The 19,989-nt window shown below is 34.0% G+C and overlaps 1 protein-coding gene across 1 annotated transcript in view; it reads right to left on the bottom strand.

Moving 5' to 3' along the window:
• The window catches only part of LOC126737012 (GATOR complex protein NPRL2), a 64,739-nt gene that overhangs the window by 17,477 nt on the left and 27,273 nt on the right, over positions 1–19,989 (bottom strand). The window contains exons 2-5 of the mRNA XM_050441682.1: positions 3,685–3,776; positions 3,372–3,628; positions 3,084–3,263; positions 2,858–3,021 (exon numbers count right to left, since the gene is read on the bottom strand). Of these exons, the coding sequence (XP_050297639.1) occupies positions 2,858–3,021; positions 3,084–3,263; positions 3,372–3,628; positions 3,685–3,776 (693 nt within the window). The remainder of the gene's footprint in view (positions 1–2,857; positions 3,022–3,083; positions 3,264–3,371; positions 3,629–3,684; positions 3,777–19,989) is intronic.

Below are 19,989 nucleotides of genomic sequence, written 5' to 3'. Positions count from 1 at the left end.
ATCGCAAAAATACATTTAAAAAGAATTTGCTTTAGTTCACTATCTCAATCACAGACCACGTTGGTATTAATATTAATTTATTTACGACAGGTAATAAATATCATTAGAGTAATACGGTTGCACTAGAGAACGGGTCAGCCAAAATATTTTACAAATATTTGTAAAATTTTCTTGTTGACCAAAACTAAAAATTGAATTATTCTCAATTTATTCTAAATGTAGTACGCTGTTAAAAAGGTGATTTATAGTGCGGGACTTTTTTTTTTAGGTAATACCTATTTTTAAAAATAAAAATTGTGCATACAACGGCAGAAAGAGTTGAAATAATTGAATTATTTTTTGGAAATAATCAATGTGCTAATAGAACGGCGGAATTATTTAATGAGCGACATGAAAACAGCAAGGTGCAGCGAAAGTATGTATTGGAGCTTGTTTCCAAATTTCGAGAAACTGGATCAGTGGCGAATCGCAAACGCAATATTGAAAATCCCGTAAGGAATGAAGGTATGAAAGTGACTGTACTAGGGCATATTAATCTAGATCCTACATTAAGTACCCGTCAATTGGAAACTGTCACAGGTATTAGTCGACGTAGTATCCAAAGAACTCTAAAAGCTCATAAGTTTCATCCGTATAAAATACATCTTGTGCAAGAGCTGAATGAAGATGATTTCGATCGGCGATCTCAATTTAGTGAAATTATGAGTGAACGAATTATTAATGACCCAAATTTTTTATTTATTACGTGTTTCTCTGATGAAAGCTCTTTTTTCCTGAATGTCTTGGTCAATCGTCATAACTGCCGATATTGGTCCGACAATAATCCTAGAGTGTATCGTGAGGTACACACCCAATACCCACAAAAGTTAAATGTCTGGGCTGGTATTTTTGGTGATAATTTAGTTGGTCCATTTTTTTTACCTGGAAATCTGACAGGTGAAATGTACTTAGAGCTATTACAACAGGCCATTGATTCAGCATTGACAGCTATAATTGAAACTCAAAATGACAGAGACGATGAGGATAGATTGATGTTTCAGCAGGATGGTGCCCCACCACATTATACGTTATTCGTGCGAGAATATTTGGATCCGACGTTTCCAGGACGATGGATTGGAAGAAGAGGTGCTATTGAATGGCCTCCACGATCGCCGGATTTATCACCTCTAGACTTTTTTCTTTGGGGTCACTTAAAAAGCAAAGTTTATGAGACTGAACTCACTTCGTTAGAAGATTTACAAGGCAGAATTGTAAATGAGTGTCTTCAAATCACGGCTGAAGTATTGCAGAACGTGCGACAACGCTTTGAGCAAAATCTTTTTTATTGTATGGAGAATGGAAGTGGCCATTTTGAACATTTATTATAAGCTAACACTTAAGCAAATTCTTTTAAAATGTATTTTTGCGATAATTTTTTAAATGTCAAGACTTAAGGTCAAAATATTCTGTAATATGATAGAGCTATCTCATTTTTTGTCTCATAATTTAATAATACTTGATGGTTTTGTCCTACTGCCTGGCATTGTTTTTCTTAAAAGTACCTTTAGTAGTCTATGATAAAGTAAAAATGTTGAAAATTACCTTTTAAGGTTTAAATGCAAAAATGTTAAAAAGTACTTACTTAAATTGCATCAAACCAAGTACCCTTGTAAAGAGAATTAAAAGACCCTTCCCATTTAAGATTTTAGGGGTAGTGCCACCCCCGCTTAGGGGGTTGTAGGTGGGAAAGTGATTTTGTGATTATTAAGTGTCCCCTTTGAAAATAAAATCGACGGGTCCGAGCGTTTTTTTTTAAAGTTAATGGACTGCCCATAACTGGCTCTGTTTCGTTTTCGATGCGCCACGCGGTATATAACGTTATCAAAAGGTTGTGATAACCCTCGTTAAGTCAAGTTTTAAACATTGCATCAACTTTTTGACGTTTTTTCATTGATAATAAGTATTTTTTTTCTCATCCTCCATGATAAGTATAGCAGCAATTCGCTTTTTCTCCATGTTTTTATTAAAAATGACACCACACTGTCGAACCTCTAGGCGAAGGCTAAAAACGAAACCACTTGGCCACAGCCGTGGGCAGTAACTGCCGGCGCAAGCGAAACTATACCTTTATGCAGTTACTTATCTGCGATGAGAATCTCAACCCCAGTTTCCTAGCACTATTGAAATGTTCAACTTTTTTTGTGCCCACCAGAGTGTTATGTTAAGCTGATTTAAATACTGTTGCCTAGAACTACTCCCGAATAAGAGGACATAACATTTCTTTGGACTTAGCTCTAAGAAATGTTTTTCAGAAGCACTAATTAAAAGTTTGATATCATCGTTAATCTTATTGTTAGCTTCTAAGATTTCCTTTGATAAAAGATGACAAAGAGATGTCCAAGGATTAACCTTTGTGGAACTCCGTTAGGAATATTCATTTTACTAAATTCGTGTCCACTAAGCTTGACTGTAGCCGCCTCGGAATGATAACTCCTCATTGAAAGACAAGTATCAACGCTTGCAGTATTGCGCCCCAAGTATTGCAGAATTGTTAAAAGTATCTCTTAATAACCTAACAAAAGTAGCACAAATTACGATCATGATCATCTTCCAGAATATCGTCCGTGACTTTAAGGAGTACACCTATGATCTCTAGTTCCAAATAGTGACGTTATACCCAACAAAATAGGTAACTAATTAAAAATTTATTTCCAACGAAAAAAGTAATATACTTTTTTTTAATTTGTTTTATAGATACCTTGGAGTATCTTTTATACAAAATATTGGTACATATTAAGTGTACAGTAGCCAAAGATTCTTAAAACATCCGGACTATCCGCTCAGACCAAAGAAAATAGATAAACGTTGAACTATATACCTGCAACTCTAAATCATGTGCTAACGTCCTCAATTTTGGAGTAGAACAATAAACATTACCATATTGGAACAGGGGCACCAACGCTACTACACCATAATATGCTAGATTTTGCACACAAGCCTTAACTAGATTGTTGTCTACTGTTGATAAAGCCGCTATCCTTGCTATAAATTTTAAAAAATGTGTTAGGTTTTATTATAGCAGATTTAGCTTGGTAGTAGCTAACCTATATGGTTAAAACCATCAATGTACGGAGTAACTTGCTGTGTAGTCAAATCTGATTGGTGAGATGGTAATTGTTTAATAAAAACTGGAACCTGATGGTCTAAAACTGGAATAGGATCACTTCTAATTTGGCACACTTTTAGATGAGTAGCTATGGGACCCTCTGTGAGTGCACATTCACCTTCAAATAAGATAATAGAAGTTTAGATTTAGTTGGAAGTTTTGATTTTTTTTTAACTTGAAGTCTATGGAAGTTTTGCTTACTAAAATGACAGTTTCCAATATTTACCTTTTGTATTAAGGTCGTCCAAAACCTGCCTCAAAATAGGTGCCAGTTTCTGATTAGAATTCCCAGTAGATAAAAACCTGCTTTCTATTTCCATTGCCATAAGGTACTCTGAAAATTTGGTAACGACATGCTCGTATTGAACGGTCCTAGCATCACTATCACAAACAAAGCATAAGTTGAAGTGAAAGGCATTGCGTTTGTAGTTTTTGTTATCTATCCTTATAGGAAAGCCCAGTACCTTATAGTTTTCAAGGGTTCTACAATAAACCAATATATTTAAGAAATTGCACAATAAAAATGGTGGTATACTTACACTGTAATAGTACTCCTTTGGAGCTCAGGTTTGGTGATAATGTAAACGCTTATACTGTCAAAGAGTTCTTTCGAAATGTAATTTTCAGGAACCTATAAACATATACATATCGTGAATCAATTTTTAATTAATATTTTAATAATCATAATATTGATACATTCTTCTTTTATTTTAATATTTTATCTGCTGCTGTATAACCCTTACGCTACCCGATGTCACAATTGTGACTTCCTTATTTACTAGTGTTATAAGGATCAAAAAATGTTTAATCTGGGTGGAGAACCGTGCGACATGATTGTGAATAGTGCATTTTATAGGTGTGCACGCGCAAATCGTTTATTTTGCCGGGAGTGCATTCTTGTCATAACCTGAAAAGTTTCAGATTATTTTCAACAATGGCTCGTGCAGGTAAGTTATTATTTATTTATAGAATTTAGGGGAAAAAAGAACTGCTTAATATTAAATAGGTATAATAAACTTCAATTAAGTGTATTGTTTTTAGAGATTGAAATTATCTTTAAAATTGTTGATTCCAAGAATGGTTTTGTTATGTATATCACAATTGTGAGCCATGGGAGTTAACGTGGTTTGGTTTTAATTAAGTTGGATACAATAAATTCTTCGTTACAGAAAGAAGTAAGAAAAATTATTGATTTGGACCATTTAAGGGATGACAAGGAGGCATTGTTCCAACTTCTAAACGAAGTTGAGTCGGATTTAGAGTCCGAGGATGAAGAAGATGAGTTTGAAATTCACGAAAAGATCCCAATTGTAGCACCAAATGAAGCTGATAGCTCTTCAGATTCAGAAGATGATTTACCCCTCATACATTTCCAGACTCTCCAGTAGAAGCATGGAAACTTTAGAAGCAAGGATTTTCCTGTAAAAGAGGACTATACTCCATTCATCGTAAAAACTCCAAACGAATATTTTGCTAAATATTTGGATGATGATTTTTTTGAGTCAGCCGCAAATTTCACTTCCCAGTATTCCTTGCAATAAAATGCAAAAGAAAATAACTTTACCTCTCAAGAAATAAAGAAATTTTTCGGAATGAATGCTTTGATGAGATGTATGCATCTTCCAAGGATACATTATGTATTGGAATGGAAAATATAAGTTCCCATTAATTGATGGGGTCATGACCCGACAAAGGTTTTACATGATATGTGTAAATTTACATGTCGTTGACAATCTTAGCGTATCAGAAGAGGAACAAGAATAGATTGTGGAGAATACAGCCGGTAATTGATTTGGTTCGCAATAGATGTAAAGCCATTGAAAGAAAAGAAAAGACAGCTTTTTCTATTGACGAACAAATGATTCCTTTTTTGGGAAATGTCCAGTTCGACAATTTGTTAAAAATAAACTAAGATCAGTGGGACTGAAGAATTTCGTTCTTTCCAAATCCGACGGACTGGTATTGGATTTTGAAATCTACCAGGGCAATACTACCCCACTAAAAGATAGGGATTTAGGCTTGGGACCCTCAATAATATTGGGTCTAGCAGAAACATTACCTCAAAATAGTTACCTGTATTTTTTGACAGATACTTTTCAACTATTGCTTTGATGAACAAATTGACGAGTTTGAATATAGATGCAACTGCTACAATTATGTCCAACAGAGTGAAAGGGTTTGATTTTAAAAAAGACAGTTTAATGAATAGGGGAGAGTCAGAAGAAGTTGTTAGAATCGATAATAAACTTTGCATTACAAAATGGAAAGATAATAAATCTGTTTTAATGATATCCACAGCTTTTGGAAGACAGCCGGAAACTGAGGTGCAAAAATGGAATAAAACAGAAAAAAAAACGTTCAGGCATAGCATGCCCAGCTGTTGTTAAATCATACAACGAAAACATGGGTGGTGTAGATGTTTGCGACTAAATGATATAATGAATACTATCGATCTTTCTTTCGAACCCGGAAATGGACTCTTAAAGCCATCCTACATTTGTTCGACTTAGCAATAGTAAACAGCTGGATGGAGTATCGAAGGGATTGTTATAGTCAAAACCTTCGAAGTAAAGATATTATGGATCTTTTGGAATTTAGACTTAATCTTGGGGAATATCGGATTGCCGGTACTAAGAAGCGTGTATTGGAGAAAACAGATTGCCAAGAAAATATAGAGGAAGAGACTGGCGTTGAAGGAAATGAAATAAAAAAGAGAAGAATGCCTTCCAGTTTGCCCTGTGCAGACAAACGCTTTGATGGTTTTGAACACTGGCCAAAGAATGAAGAACCCAGTTAAATGCAGGTTAGAAGGGTGCAAAAGTCGGTTCAGAATGCGTTGCCTAAAATGTAATGTTTTTCATTGTTTAACCAAAGATAAAAACTGTTTTATTTCATTCCATACAAAGTAATAAATGTTGTTTCACAATTGTGCTTCTCTAATGTTGGCTCCCTAGACACACAATTGTGTACTCCCTAAATCCCTCCCTTAACCCTTTCGAATATTTAAAAAAATAATTTTCCGTACCTTTTGACCCAACTTTATCGGCGTAAAATAAATATAAACCCCAAACTCAATGTTTTTATCTCGGTACTGTAAGGGATAATATAAAATTACAATATTGGTTTATTAAAGACTTTACAGACTCACAGATTAAGTTACTGGAATAAAGAACAGAGAGGGAGGTTAAGGTTAATATCATAGAAATATATGTGTACAATGTTTCTTTGGAAAATTTAGATGTAAACTTTTAGTTAGTTATTAGAGCATGTGATTTATACATAAAAAACATTGTGTGAAAGTGGCAAACAACTTTGGAAGGGTTTGAATTACTATGATACTTACATCGCAACTAAAAACATTACAAATCAATTTGCTCTTTACTTTGGTTCTTATTACAGAACTATTTGCTTTCTTAGTAATATTCCCATAGAGCAACAAAAATTTTCATCCAAAAATTATTTCTGTAACTGGACTTTTGACGAAAATTAAATAAATGTTACTGTTAAAAAATTAAAGGGCAATAAAGATGTGGGCCCTGATGGATTACTAGGATAAATATATATCCTGTAGGCTGTAATAATATTTTTTTGAGACTCTTTTGTTATATCTTTAATTTTCACATCACAACCTGGATTATAAGTAAGGTAATTCTAATTCTAGTACTAAAAATGAAGAATCAAACTACGGATCTGTTACAATTCTTAACGTTGTATCCAAGGTTTTTGAAATAGCTTTGTTTAATAGACTCTATGATCAAATCAAGTACAATATATCTGCATAGCAACATGGATTCCTACCAAATAGATCCAAAATGACAAATTTTATTACCTTTTGACAATTTGTTCATAATGCTTTAAATAAAAAATAGCAAATTGATGTACTGTACACTGACATGGAAAAGGCGTTGAGGTCAGATTTTTGCACTGAGTGTCTTAGTGACTCAGGAATCCTGTTATTTGGGACCTCTATTATTTTTAATAGCTACCACTGGCATATGCTTAACTTTGAAGTGTAACTCTGAAGCATTGCTTGTTCAAAATTCAATTAGTTCTGAAGAAGACTTTGCTAATTCACAGAGACATCTTAATCATGTGAAGAAAATGCATTCAACTTCAATAACAAACAATGTTCTTAATAAGAATGTTATTAAGTATAATAATTATAACACGCACAGTATAATGCATGGAGAATCCAATAGGAAGAAGGACCTGAGAGGTGTAGTAGATTGCAATCTATATCAATTTTGAATTTGCTGAAATCACATTCATAGAAGTCAGGGATATCATCTGCAACTTAAAAAATAAAGAGTAAGGATCCTTTTGGTTTTACTGTTGACCTTATTAAAAGCTTAAAAGATCTGTTGGTGTCACCCCTAACCAGGCAATTTAACCAATGTTTAAAAAATAGCATTTTTCCAAATATCCTAAAACATGCCACTGTTGTACCAATATTTAAAAAAGGTGCAGTGGATGACGTCTCCAATTACAGACCAATATCTCTACTGCCTCTGTTCTCAAAAATATTTGAAAAATGCTTGGCTATTAGAATTACTCATTTTTTTAAATCCAACAACCTCTTCACCGATAGGCAGTTTGGCTTCCGAGCAAACCTGAGTACATCAATGGGAATATTAGATCTTTCAAATTATATCTATAATTCCTTTGAGAGAAGTGATTTTGTGGCTGCTGGCTTTTGCGACCTTAATAAGACCTTTGATTGTGTTTCCCATGACATCCTCATCAAGAAACTGCCTCATTATTACTTTGACACAAAAAGTGTCTCTCTCATAAAAAGTTACCTCAGTCAACGGTTTCAGAGAATCCGTGTGGGTGGGGTTGATTCGGAGGAGAGGCGATTGGGGTGCCACAGGGATCGGTCCAAGGACCAATGTTGTTTCTGATTTATATCAATGACGTAACCTGGACCGCCCCTGGATTGCACTTTGTCCTTTTCGCTGATGATACCACAATTGCCTGCTCTGCTGGAAGTAGCGCAGAGACTGAGGGTATGAGGAGGGAGGCATTATCGAGGGCTGAGCAATGGTTCTCTTGCAATAAACTTTTTCTAAATTTCTCCAAAACTCAGGAAACGACTTTTTCTTATCGTGTTAGGGATACAGAGGGCACTGGAAAAAATGTTAAATTTCTTGACGTCGACCTGGAGCCAGAGGTTTAATAATAATAATAATACTTCTTTATTTGCTCATATACATCCAACAGCTTAGCATTATCAAAAAGTATAGACTGTCAAACGCCAATAAAGGAAGACATTAATGTATCAGAGTTTTACCTACATAACATAGCAAACAAAAAACTTACATTTTGTTCACAATCAAAAGGCATCTAAAATTTTAGACAGGAAGAAAAACAAAATACAATTTTGGTTCGCACCAGAAATGCTCACTAAGTATATATGAAACATTTGTTATACAGGTATGAATGTATAATATTCGATAAATCTTAATAGACTAGGTTGAAGACTATTGTAGAATTCGTCCAATGAGTATGGACAGATCTCCAAAATCAGGTTTTTCTTTACTTGCTTAAATCTATTTAAATGTAGTTGTTTTGTCGTTTTGGGTATTGCATTAAAAATTTTATGGCATTAGTCATATAGCCCTTATGGGTCAGACTAAGCCGGTGTTGTGGAAGTAAGAGATTTCCCCCATGTCTGGTGTCATATAGGTGCCAACTATTTACTATGCTAAATCTGAAAGAGTGTGTTCTAGCAAACATCAGACATTGGTGGATGGAGTGCCGATTTTTGCAACTTAAATGCTCTCTGCCAGTAAGCCGAGTTACCTCAAAATAACAGTCCATATGACAACATTGATTGAAAAAGTCCTATATACGCCGTTCTACATACTACTGGAGGCGCGAATTGAACAATTCTGCGCAACAGAAAAAGAACCGACGAGAGTTTTTTTGCCAGATCTATTATATGGCTCTTCCATGATAATTTATTATCTAGATAAACACCCAGAAATTTGATCGCGTCTATTCTCTGATGTCTTTCCCTTAAAGAGAAATTAACCACCTCTGTTTTATTTAGATTTAAACATAGATTATTGTCAGGAAACCATGCTTTTAACTTGTGAAGTGTTGCACTAGTTGCATTCTGTAGGGAAATCAGATCTTAATGCCGACTGAGAAGAGTTGTGTCATCCGCATATTGTACAGACATCACCTCTGAGAAGTGGGCGGGTAATTCATTTACATAAAGTAGAAACAGAAGAGGACCCAAGATTGATCCCTGAGGCACCCCTGCTGTTATTGGAAGTATGGAGGATGTTCTTCCTCCACAAGTCACCATCTGCTGACGCTCGCAAAGGTAGGACTGGATAAGTTCCAGGCAAATACCCCAGATACCATTAAAATCCAACTTGCTCAACAAAATATTATGCGAGACACAGTCGAACGCTTTTGAGAGGTCGCAGAAAATTGCACCCACTGTCTTGCCCCCCTCAAATGCATCAACCAGGTAATCTACCATTACCCTGAGTGCATCAGCAATGACTCTTCCTTTTCGAAAGCCAAACTGCGCTGGTGAAAGTAAATTATGTTTATCAAAAAAAGGTATGAGACGTTGGTTTAGACAGAGCTCAATGGGCTTGGATAATATCGGTATTATTGATATGGGTCGATGATTTCCTGAATCATCCATATTACCCTTTTTAAATATAGGAACAACTTTCCTTATTTTAAGCTTTTGTGGAAATATACCAGATGAAAAACATTTGTTTATTATTAGAGATAGAGGTAGGGCCAAACCATTTGCAAGTTTTTTCAATATTTTATTGCTCAAATCAAAGATGTCTTGAGCAGAACTATCACTTAAACTTTTTAAAAGATCAATGACCTCTATTTCGGTAACAGGTGAGAGAAATACTGGTGAATCGTTATGTACATATTTTGCTACAAATTGTACAGGGTCATTAGATTTTTGTAGTGTATTTGTAATTGAGTCAGCTATATTCACAAAGAATTTGTTAAGCTCATCGGAAGTTACATTACATTTCGAATTACTAGAATAATTATTTTTTGTTTCTTTAATGATGTTCCAAATGGTTTTGGTTTTGGATTTGTTATGACTATTTCCTATTTTATTTGTATAATACGAGTGTCTCGCTTGTTTTATTTTAGTTTTATATTCCTTTATACGAATTTTTAGACATTCTGAGAGATCTAGAATACTGTTATGTTTATTTAAGGTAGAAAAGAAGTTTAAGTTATCTCTCAATCTCTTCAGTTCATTATTAAACCATTTTTTTTCTTTATTTTTGGTGAGAATTGTTTTATTTTTTTTGGGAATATGAAAGTCTATAATAGACATTAGAACATTGAGAAATATTTCAAAAGAATTGTCAACGTTACAACTATCAAGTACCAACAACCAGTCAACGCTTAGTAATGAAGTAACACAGCGAGAAAATCTCTCTCCACAATACGGTCTGAACTCGAAAGACCGTTGTGTGGGTGTTTTCAGTACTTTCATTTATTGATTCATATGTATTAGTAATAGCCATATGATATGACATATAAGTGTCCCATAGAGTACATTTACAATTAATTGCACAATTTGTTATGCAGTTATCAAGGCAACTACTTATTGTGGTTTTTGAGATTCTAGTTGCGCTATTTACCAGGAATTTAAAGTCATATGTGTTGACAAGTTGGGTGAACTCGGCTGAAATGAGGTTATCGGCTAATAGATCTATATTAAAATCACCATAAATAAAGGTACGTTTGCGTCTATGAAATAAGAATTTTAGATCTAAATCAAGACTCTGAAAGAACACTTCCAATTTACCTGATGGAGATCTGTAGACACTCAAAACCACAACCTGCTAGGCTTCAATCTCAGTCGCAACGACTTCAAAGTGTGTCTCTATTGACATGTTGTCTATAGTTGAGATCTTCTTTACAAGAAACGGTTATCTGGTATAGATAAAGACTCCACCTCCTCCTGCTTCAGTACGGCTGAAACTGTTGGATAGATGGAATCCAGGTAGATAGTTACTTTCTACTGCTCGCTGAGGAAGCCAATGTTCTGATAGACATATTATATCAAAATTCTTGTTTTCAATCTGCATTTCCAACTCATCCAATTTTTTTGTCAAACTTCGGATGTTAAAGGACATCATTTTGAGATTGGAAGTCGGCTGTATGCGGGCAACTCCCTCTAATTCCGATTCGGGTTCAGATTGTTCCGTCCATCTAAAAAATTCCGTCCAAGTGAGAAGTTAAACATTTCAAATGCAACATTCTTTGGACAAAAGGAATTGCTGTTAATGGTATCCTTTAGTTCTGGAGTCACTCCTACCATAAACTTTTTTTAGTCTGATTGGTTTTGTTTCGGGATACACTGTTTAACGTAGACATCAGTGCAATTGCTAAGCTTGGTAACGTAATTTTTTATGTCCATTTCGGTGATAGTTTCATTAATTTTTGATAAGAAGACCCATACCCTTCTATTTTGTTGGGCAGACGTGGAACCTAATTGTGTTTCATGATCTTCTCGACTTCCAATTTTAAGGTTTTTTTCCTAAAGGATCGACGTTCTTGTCTTCCTTGATGTTGTTCGACGCTTCGCCTCTTTGATAGGGATTCTGTTTCAAAGTTTTGAATGTTTTGCTTACGATATTTCAATGTTCAATGACTAATAACATTTAGACTCATAACGGTTAGATAGAATGCTCATGCTGATTCTTGCATCGCGAAATTGGGAAGCAATATATTCTTGTTAAGAGGTCTGGCAAACTGTGTTTCCCCACCAATACTTAAGCAGGCCTACTATTTCTTATGTCACTGCCATCTCACATATGCGATTGTTGTGTGGGGACACAGTCCGGGGGCTTCTAGGGTGTTCTCCTTGCAACGTAAAGCGGTTAGGATTGTGGCGGATCTTGCTTATCAGGATGACTGCAGACATGCTTTTATTGCCCTAGGGATTTTGACTCTTCCTTCGGTCTTTATCCTTGAAAGTCTCCTATACAGGGTGTTACTTAAAGGTATGTCATAATTTAAAAGGGACATTCCTGGACCGATTTTAAGTCGAAAAGTTCATATAAACATGGGTCCTATAATGCTTAGTTTTTAAGATACAGGGTGTTAAAGTTTTATTTTTTTTTTCGTTTTTAATAAATTTTTCAAGTACGGTTTAAAATATTGAACTGAATTTTGGCACAGGATATTATGGCATAAAAACACATTTTTTAGATGTTCACCTAGTTTTTTTTAGCAACCAGTGGCGTAGCTATGATGAATTTTTAATACAATTCTACAAAAAAAATACTACGCCATTGACTTACGAAAAAAATTATGATTGTATCTTAATTACCAATCAATTGTAAACAAAAAATTCCTCCATGACTTTTTCCGTAAATCTTACCGTTTGGGTGTAATCGTTAATTAAAAAAACGTCTTTTATGCATAAAATGCATCTTTAAAAATTATGGAAATAAATCAAGTTAGCTTTGCTCGTTGCCAGAAATTGTTTTTTGTTGTTTTAAACATTATGACACTTGCGTTAGTGATTATTCTTGACAGTTTGTTTTTAGTACCCTTTGGATCTTAAAACGTAAATTGTACTAGTAAAAAAATGGTAGATTATTCTAATTTGGAAATGACCCAAATGCATTTCCTTTATGGACTTGCCAATGGTAATGCTATGGAGGCGCGGCGTTTGTATCAAGAAAGGTATCTTAATCGCGCTGTCCCAGATAGAAGAATATTTATAAACATTCATCGTCGTCTGGCTGAATCTGGGAGTTTTAAGGCTAATTTTGCCGAGGGAAGGCCCCGTACAGTTAGGACACCGGCAGTTGAAGAGGATGTCCTACATGCAGTCGAAGAGGATCCAACCACAAGTACACGAAAAATTGGTATGGTATTGAACATCTGCTACAAGACGGTATGGGAAATATTAAGGGATTCTTTGTTATATCCTTTTCACATACAAAGGGTTCAGGCATTGCTTCTTAGAGATTATGAACCGCGTACGCAATTTTGTAGATGGTATCTCCAAAAAGTAACACAAAATCCTCAATTTGGTGCGAACATCTTGTTTACGAACGAAGCTAATTTCTCCAGAAATGCAATAATCAATTTCCATAACAATCATTACTGGGCTCAAGAAAACCCTCATGCGATTACAGAGGCACATTTTCAGGAACAATTTTCAATAAACGTTTGGATCGGTATCGCATCCGATCATTTATTAGGACCATCTTTTTTACCAGGACGCCTTAACGAACAGAATTATTGTAATTTTCTCCAAAATGATTTGCCTTTGCTTCTCGAAGATGTTCCTCTTCAGTTACGGCAACAACTTTGGTTTATGCATGATGGTGCTCCAGCCCACTTTAGCATATTGGCTCGTGAGCATTTAAATAGAATCTACCGAAATAAATGGATAGGCCGTGGAGGACCACAGTTTTGGCCACCTAGATCACCTGACTTAACTAGCCTAGATTTTTTTTTGTGGGGACACCTAAAAACATTGGTTTATCAGACCCAATTGTGACATTAGAAGAACTAAGAAATAGAATTATTGACGGATGTGAAACTATACGAAACACGCCTGGATTTTCGAAAGAGTTCGTGATTCTATGAGAAGAAGAGCAGAAGCCTGCATAGAGGCAAGACGTAAATTATGTATGTATGTATTTTATTTAATTGTTGTTGCTTTTTGTTCACCAGTTTGTAAAAAATAGCTTGAAAATAAATATTTGAAAAATGTACCTAATAAAAACTGATAATAAAATCAAACTTAACACAATCAAAAATAATCATTAATGTCAGTATCATAATGTTTACAACAACAAAAAAACAGTTGCTGGCAACGAGCAAAGCTAACTTGATTTATTTCCATAATTTTTAAAGATGCATTTTATGCATAAAAGACGTTTTTTTAATTAACGATTACACCCAAACGGTAAGATTTACAGCAAAAGCCATGGAGGAATTTTTTGTTTATAATTGATTGATAATTAAGATAAAATCATAATTTTTTCCGTAAGTCAATGGCGTAGTATTTTTTTTGTAAAATTGTATTAAAAATTCGTCATAGCTACGCCACTGGTTACTAAAAAAAAGTAGGTGAACATCTAAAAAATGTGTTTTTATGCCATAATATCCTGTGCCAAAATTCAGTTCAATATTTTAAACCGTATTTGAAAAATTTATTAAAAACAAAAAAAAAATAAAAATTTAACACCCTGTATCTTAAAAACTAATCATTTTAGGACCTATGTTTATATGAACTTTTTGACTTAAAATCGGTCCAGGAATGTCCCTTTTAAATTACGACATACCTTTAAGTAACACCCTGTATATTAAAAACCATACTTTCCAATACCAGACTCATGAACAGGTACATTCTCATAATACCAGAAACAAACAAGATCTTGTTCCGAGTTACCAGCGCCTGGAGAGATGCAGGGATGGTCCTAGGTATCTGGCAGTGCGGTTCTATATATATCGGCTGCCTGAAGCTGTTAGAGATCTACCTTTTGAGTTAGTTAAAAGACACATTAAGTCGCTTTTAGCCAGTAAAGCCTTCTACATCCTGGACGAGTTTTTAAAACATGAATTTTAACTGTTATGTACCATTGCAATTTAAAAACTATTTTATTAATTGTACGTACATTTATTGTACCTAATTTTTATTTAGTCTATTCACTTAAAAAATTTAATTCTCAATTACTGTTTTAACTGCTTTGGCATTACTTTTATAAAGGGTAAAAAACACGAAATCTACAGCATCACAAATACATTTAATAAAATAACGAAGGTTACATGTTTCGCTCGACTAGAGCATCATCAGACCTAAACAATAATTAAAATTATGTAACCCGAAAAAAGGAGAATTCAACAAAAACTTACCATAACATACACAAAACACCTAATATTTAAGTAAACAAAGATTACAATAAAGTGGCACTATCTATGTACAAAGAACTCAACTAAACAATCAAATCCTTTATACATTTCAGAAATCTAACCATCATTTAAGAGTCTAGAACTACTTGAGGTTATTAAAAACTAGGTGGCCATCAAAATCAAACCTTTCATTAACACAGGACAGATCTGGGCTTTTAAAAGCTTTACTAATCTCCATTGTCTCCAACAAGTCTAGTTTTTTACTTTTGTTGCATTGATGCAGTATTTTTATATTTTGGCTGTCAGGAAAATCATGTTTGGAGTCGAGAAGGTGATTAGCAAAAGCTGATCTGGTCACTGTGATTTCGGTATTTTTAAATTTATTGTATTGGGCCTTGTGTTCACTAATCCTAGTAGAAATCTTCCTACCAGACTGGCCGACGTACACTGCAGGGCACTCTTTACACCTAATCTCATAAACTCCTGGAGAAGATAGCGGGGGTAGTTTATCTTTAGTTTTAATTAGATGTCTATTTAAGGTATTGGTGGTTTTAAAAGCTGGGGTTATGCCAAAGGGAGAAAAAAAGCGGGATAATTGTGACGAAATTGGTCCAAAATAAGTAAACGACCTAAAAGTTTTGATATTGTTTGTTTGTTGTCTGATAAAATTAAATGATAATTTATACTTGTTCACATACTGAAAATACATTTTATATATAGGTTTAAGAGGGAAAAAGTTACTGACTGCTAGTTGTTTAATGGTAAGGAATTCTTTTTTAAAAGCTTCACGAGAAAGTGGGATGTTAAAAAGTCTGTAAAATAAAGAATGGAAAGCAGCAAATTTATGTGAGGGCGGTGATGTTGAATTATATTGTATAATATTATCTGTTGTTGCTTGTTTACGAAATATTTCAAAGGATATCTTATTTCTTTCCCTCTTAAGTAATAAATCTAAGAATGGTAAGGTGTTGTTCTGTTCCCGTTCGATTGTGAACTCAATTTTAGAGTGAAGATAGTTGACATAATTATGGAAATTTGTAAGCTCTACCTCACTTCCATTCCAAATCAAACATATATCATCCACATACCGCTTATAAAAGATAATGTTATTTTTAAAATTACTGCTCATTATTTTTGTTTCTAAGTTGCTAAGAAATACTTCATTAAGAAATGGCGATAAACAAGAGCCCATTGCTAGACCTTCTTTTTGTTTGAAAAAACGGTTGTTAAATTGGAAAAAATTTTGATCTAACACAGTAGAAAGAAGCAAAAGTAGATTTTCCACCAAAAGTGAATCAAGTTTCCCCCTGAGAAGATCTTTGACTAAGACCAGACAATCAGCGGGTGGAATGCTTGGAAATAAGTTTTTTACGTCTAGCGATATAAGCTGGGCTGTATCTGGAACGTGAACATTCTGAATACTTTTGGCAAAATTCACTGAATTTGTTACAGAATATGGTGCTTTGAAGTTTGAGACATTTCTAAGAACGTTGTTAAGCCAAGATGATAACTGGTAACAAGGGGAGTCAACAAAGGAAACCACAGGTCTAATTGGCATGCTAGTTTTATGGACTTTTGGCAACCCATATAATAGAGGTGTTTTAGGGTTCATGGGATATAGTTTTTGTTTTCTAGAATTAAAATATTCTAAGGTTACCAAGGTCATGTCTAAGACTTTTTTTAATTTATTAAAGAATGGACCTGTCGGATCTCTGTCGACCTTTTCAAAGTCTTCTGTGTTTAGAAATTCCATTACTTTATTTATGTAATCGTCTCTTTTTAAGGCAAGTAAGCATGATCCCTTATCGGCTTTTGTGAAAACTATATCGTTGTCCCTCATTTTCTTTTTTATAGATCTTAATATTTTGTTGTTGTTTTGATTTATTCTCTGTTTATTGTTAAGTTTAAGAGTTTTTCGAGTTAAATAATGCTAATCAAGCTTCACTCATCCGCCTCTACCAGAAAAACCTTATCTCAAGGAAGAATTACCTACTGAAGATATGGTTTATTCAACAATGCTTGCTTTTTCACCTTACGCCAAATTTCGTTTCTTTGCGATGCAAAACAAGGACTCATGCAGGTAGAAAAGCCTTAGACCTGGCTAGAAAATCATGGTTGAAAGAAGAAATCAAAGACCACTACAGGAACTTAAACAACGTCAATGTAAAATTAAAGTTTTTATTTTTCAAACTTAACAACGTATTACATTATGCGGAATTTATTTATTTGGATTGTAAATTCAGAGATGAAGTAACAACTTTCGGCTCTACTACTTTTAATAGATTACACAAGAAACTTAGTAACCTTAAACACAAATATATAACTTCACTTAGACTCAATGATTTCCACGAATATCGCAAAAGAAATTTTAGTCATGTTTTTCACGATAGATTTATGAACCTTAGTGATGTTTCTTTTTCTGAAGTCGAATTAAAATTTCTTAACAACAATTTAAAATTTAATCTTCCTACCAGAACCGACCGATGTGTTAGGGAAACATTGGCTGTAGAGGCTGAAAATGCTCTACAGTCAACGGATATATCAAATAAGAACATTTTAAGAGCAAGAATAATTTCCTTTTTAAATCAAAATTGTTTCCTTAACAATAAACAGAGAATAAATCAAAACAACAACAAAATATTAAGATCTATAAAAAAGAAAATGAGGGACAACGATATAGTTTTCACAAAAGCCGATAAGGGATCATGCTTACTTGCCTTAAAAAGAGACGATTACATAAATAAAGTAATGGAATTTCTAAACACAGAAGACTTTGAAAAGGTCGACAGAGATCCGACAGGTCCATTCTTTAATAAATTAAAAAAAGTCTTAGACATGACCTTGGTAACCTTAGAATATTTTAATTCTACAAAACAAAAACTATATCCCATGAACCCTAAAACACCTCTATTATATGGGTTGTCAAAAGTCCATAAAACTAGCATGCCAATTAGACCTGTGGTTTCCTTTGTTGACTCACCTTGTTACCAGTTATCATCTTGGCTTAACAACGTTCTTAGAAATGTCTCAAACTTCAAAGCACCATATTCTGTAACAAATTCAGTGAATTTTGCCAAAAGCATTCAGAATGTTCACGTTCCAGATACAGCCCAGCTTATATCGCTAGACGTAAAAAACTTATTTCCAAGCATTTCACCTGCTGATTGTCTGGTCTTAGTCAAAGATCTTCTCAGGGGGAAACTTGATTCACTTTTGGTGGAAAATCTACTTTTGCTTCTTTCGACTGTGTTAGATCAAAATTTTTTCCAATTTAACAACCGTTTTTTCAAACAAAAAGAAGGTCTAGCAATGGGCTCTTGTTTATCGCCATTTCTTAGTGAAGTATTTCTTAGCAACTTAAAAACAAAAATAATGAGCAGTAATTTTAAAAATAACATCATCTTTTATAAGCGGTATGTGGATGATATATGTTTGATATGGAATGGAAGTGAGGTAGAGCTTACAAATTTCCATAATTATGTCAACTCTCTTCACTCTAAAATTGAGTTCACAATCGAACGGGAACAGAACAACACCTTACCATTCTTAGATTTATTACTTAAGAGGGAAAGAAATAAGATATCCTTTGAAATATTTCGTAAACAAGCAACAACAGATAATATTATACAATATAATTCAACATCACCGCCCTCACATAAATTTGCTGCTTTCCATTCTTTATTTTACAGACTTTTTAACATCCCACTTTCTCGTGAAGCTTTTAAAAAAGAATTCCTTACCATTAAACAAATAGCAGTCAGTAACTTTTTCCCTCTTAAACCTATATATAAAATGTATTTTCAGTATGTGAACAAGTATAAATTATCATTTAATTTTATCAGACAACAAACAAACAATATCAAAACTTTTAGGTCGTTTACTTATTTTGGACCAATTTCGTCACAATTATCCTGCTTTTTTTTTCTCCCTTTGGCATAACCCCAGCTTTTAAAACCACCAATACCTTAAATAGACATCTAATTAAAACTAAAGTTAAACTACCCCCGCTATCTTCTCCAGGAGTTTATGAGATTAGGTGTAAAGAGTGCCCTGCAGTGTACGTCGGCCAGTCTGGTAGGAAGATTTCTACTAGGATTAGTGAACACAAGGCCCAATACAATAAATTTAAAAATACCGAAATCACAGTGACCAGATCAGCTTTTGCTAATCACCTTCTCGACTCCAAACATGATTTTCCTGACAGCCAAAATATAAAAATACTGCATCAATGCAACAAAAGTAAAAAACTAGACTTGTTGGAGACAATGGAGATTAGTAAAGCTTTTAAAAGCCCAGATCTGTCCTGTGTTAATGAAAGGTTTGATTTTGATGGCCACCTAGTTTTTAATAACCTCAAGTAGTTCTAGACTCTTAAATGATGGTTAGATTTCTGAAATGTATAAAGGATTTGATTGTTTAGTTCAGTTCTTTCTACATAGATAGTGCCACTTTATTGTAATCTTTGTTTACTTAAATATTAGGTGTTTTGTGTATGTTATGGTAAGTTTTTGTTGAATTCTCCTTTTTTCGGGTTACATAATTTTAATTATTGTTTAGGTCTGATGATGCTCTAGTCGAGCGAAACATGTAACCTTCGTTATTTTATTAAATGTATTTGTGATGCTGTAGATTTCGTGTTTTTTACCCTTTATAAAAGTGTATGACCAGCATCTTTGGGATAATGGATGAGTTTTTCGTGCTTTAGCATTAGTCTGTGCATGTATGTTACTGCAATGTCCTTGTATTTTATTGTATGACTGATACTAATCATTACCCTATTTTTTAAGTTAGTTAAGGATGCTTAAATTTAATTTCTTGAATATTGACCTATGTAAGTGTTTTTCTTTTTGGCACTGTAAGCATTAATGAGCAATAAATAAATAGCATTGACAGAGTATATTACAAACCTGGTAAATGAGGGACATTATTAGATCAACTTACAATTGCTTAAATCTGATAGT

The sequence above is a fragment of the Anthonomus grandis genome, chromosome 6 (genome assembly GCF_022605725.1).
Source record: "Anthonomus grandis grandis chromosome 6, icAntGran1.3, whole genome shotgun sequence".
In the NCBI taxonomy this organism is placed as follows: Eukaryota; Metazoa; Arthropoda; class Insecta; order Coleoptera; family Curculionidae; genus Anthonomus; species Anthonomus grandis.
The sequence above is the reverse complement of the archived record's forward strand: the minus strand, read 5'-3'. Positions and strand labels throughout refer to the sequence as shown.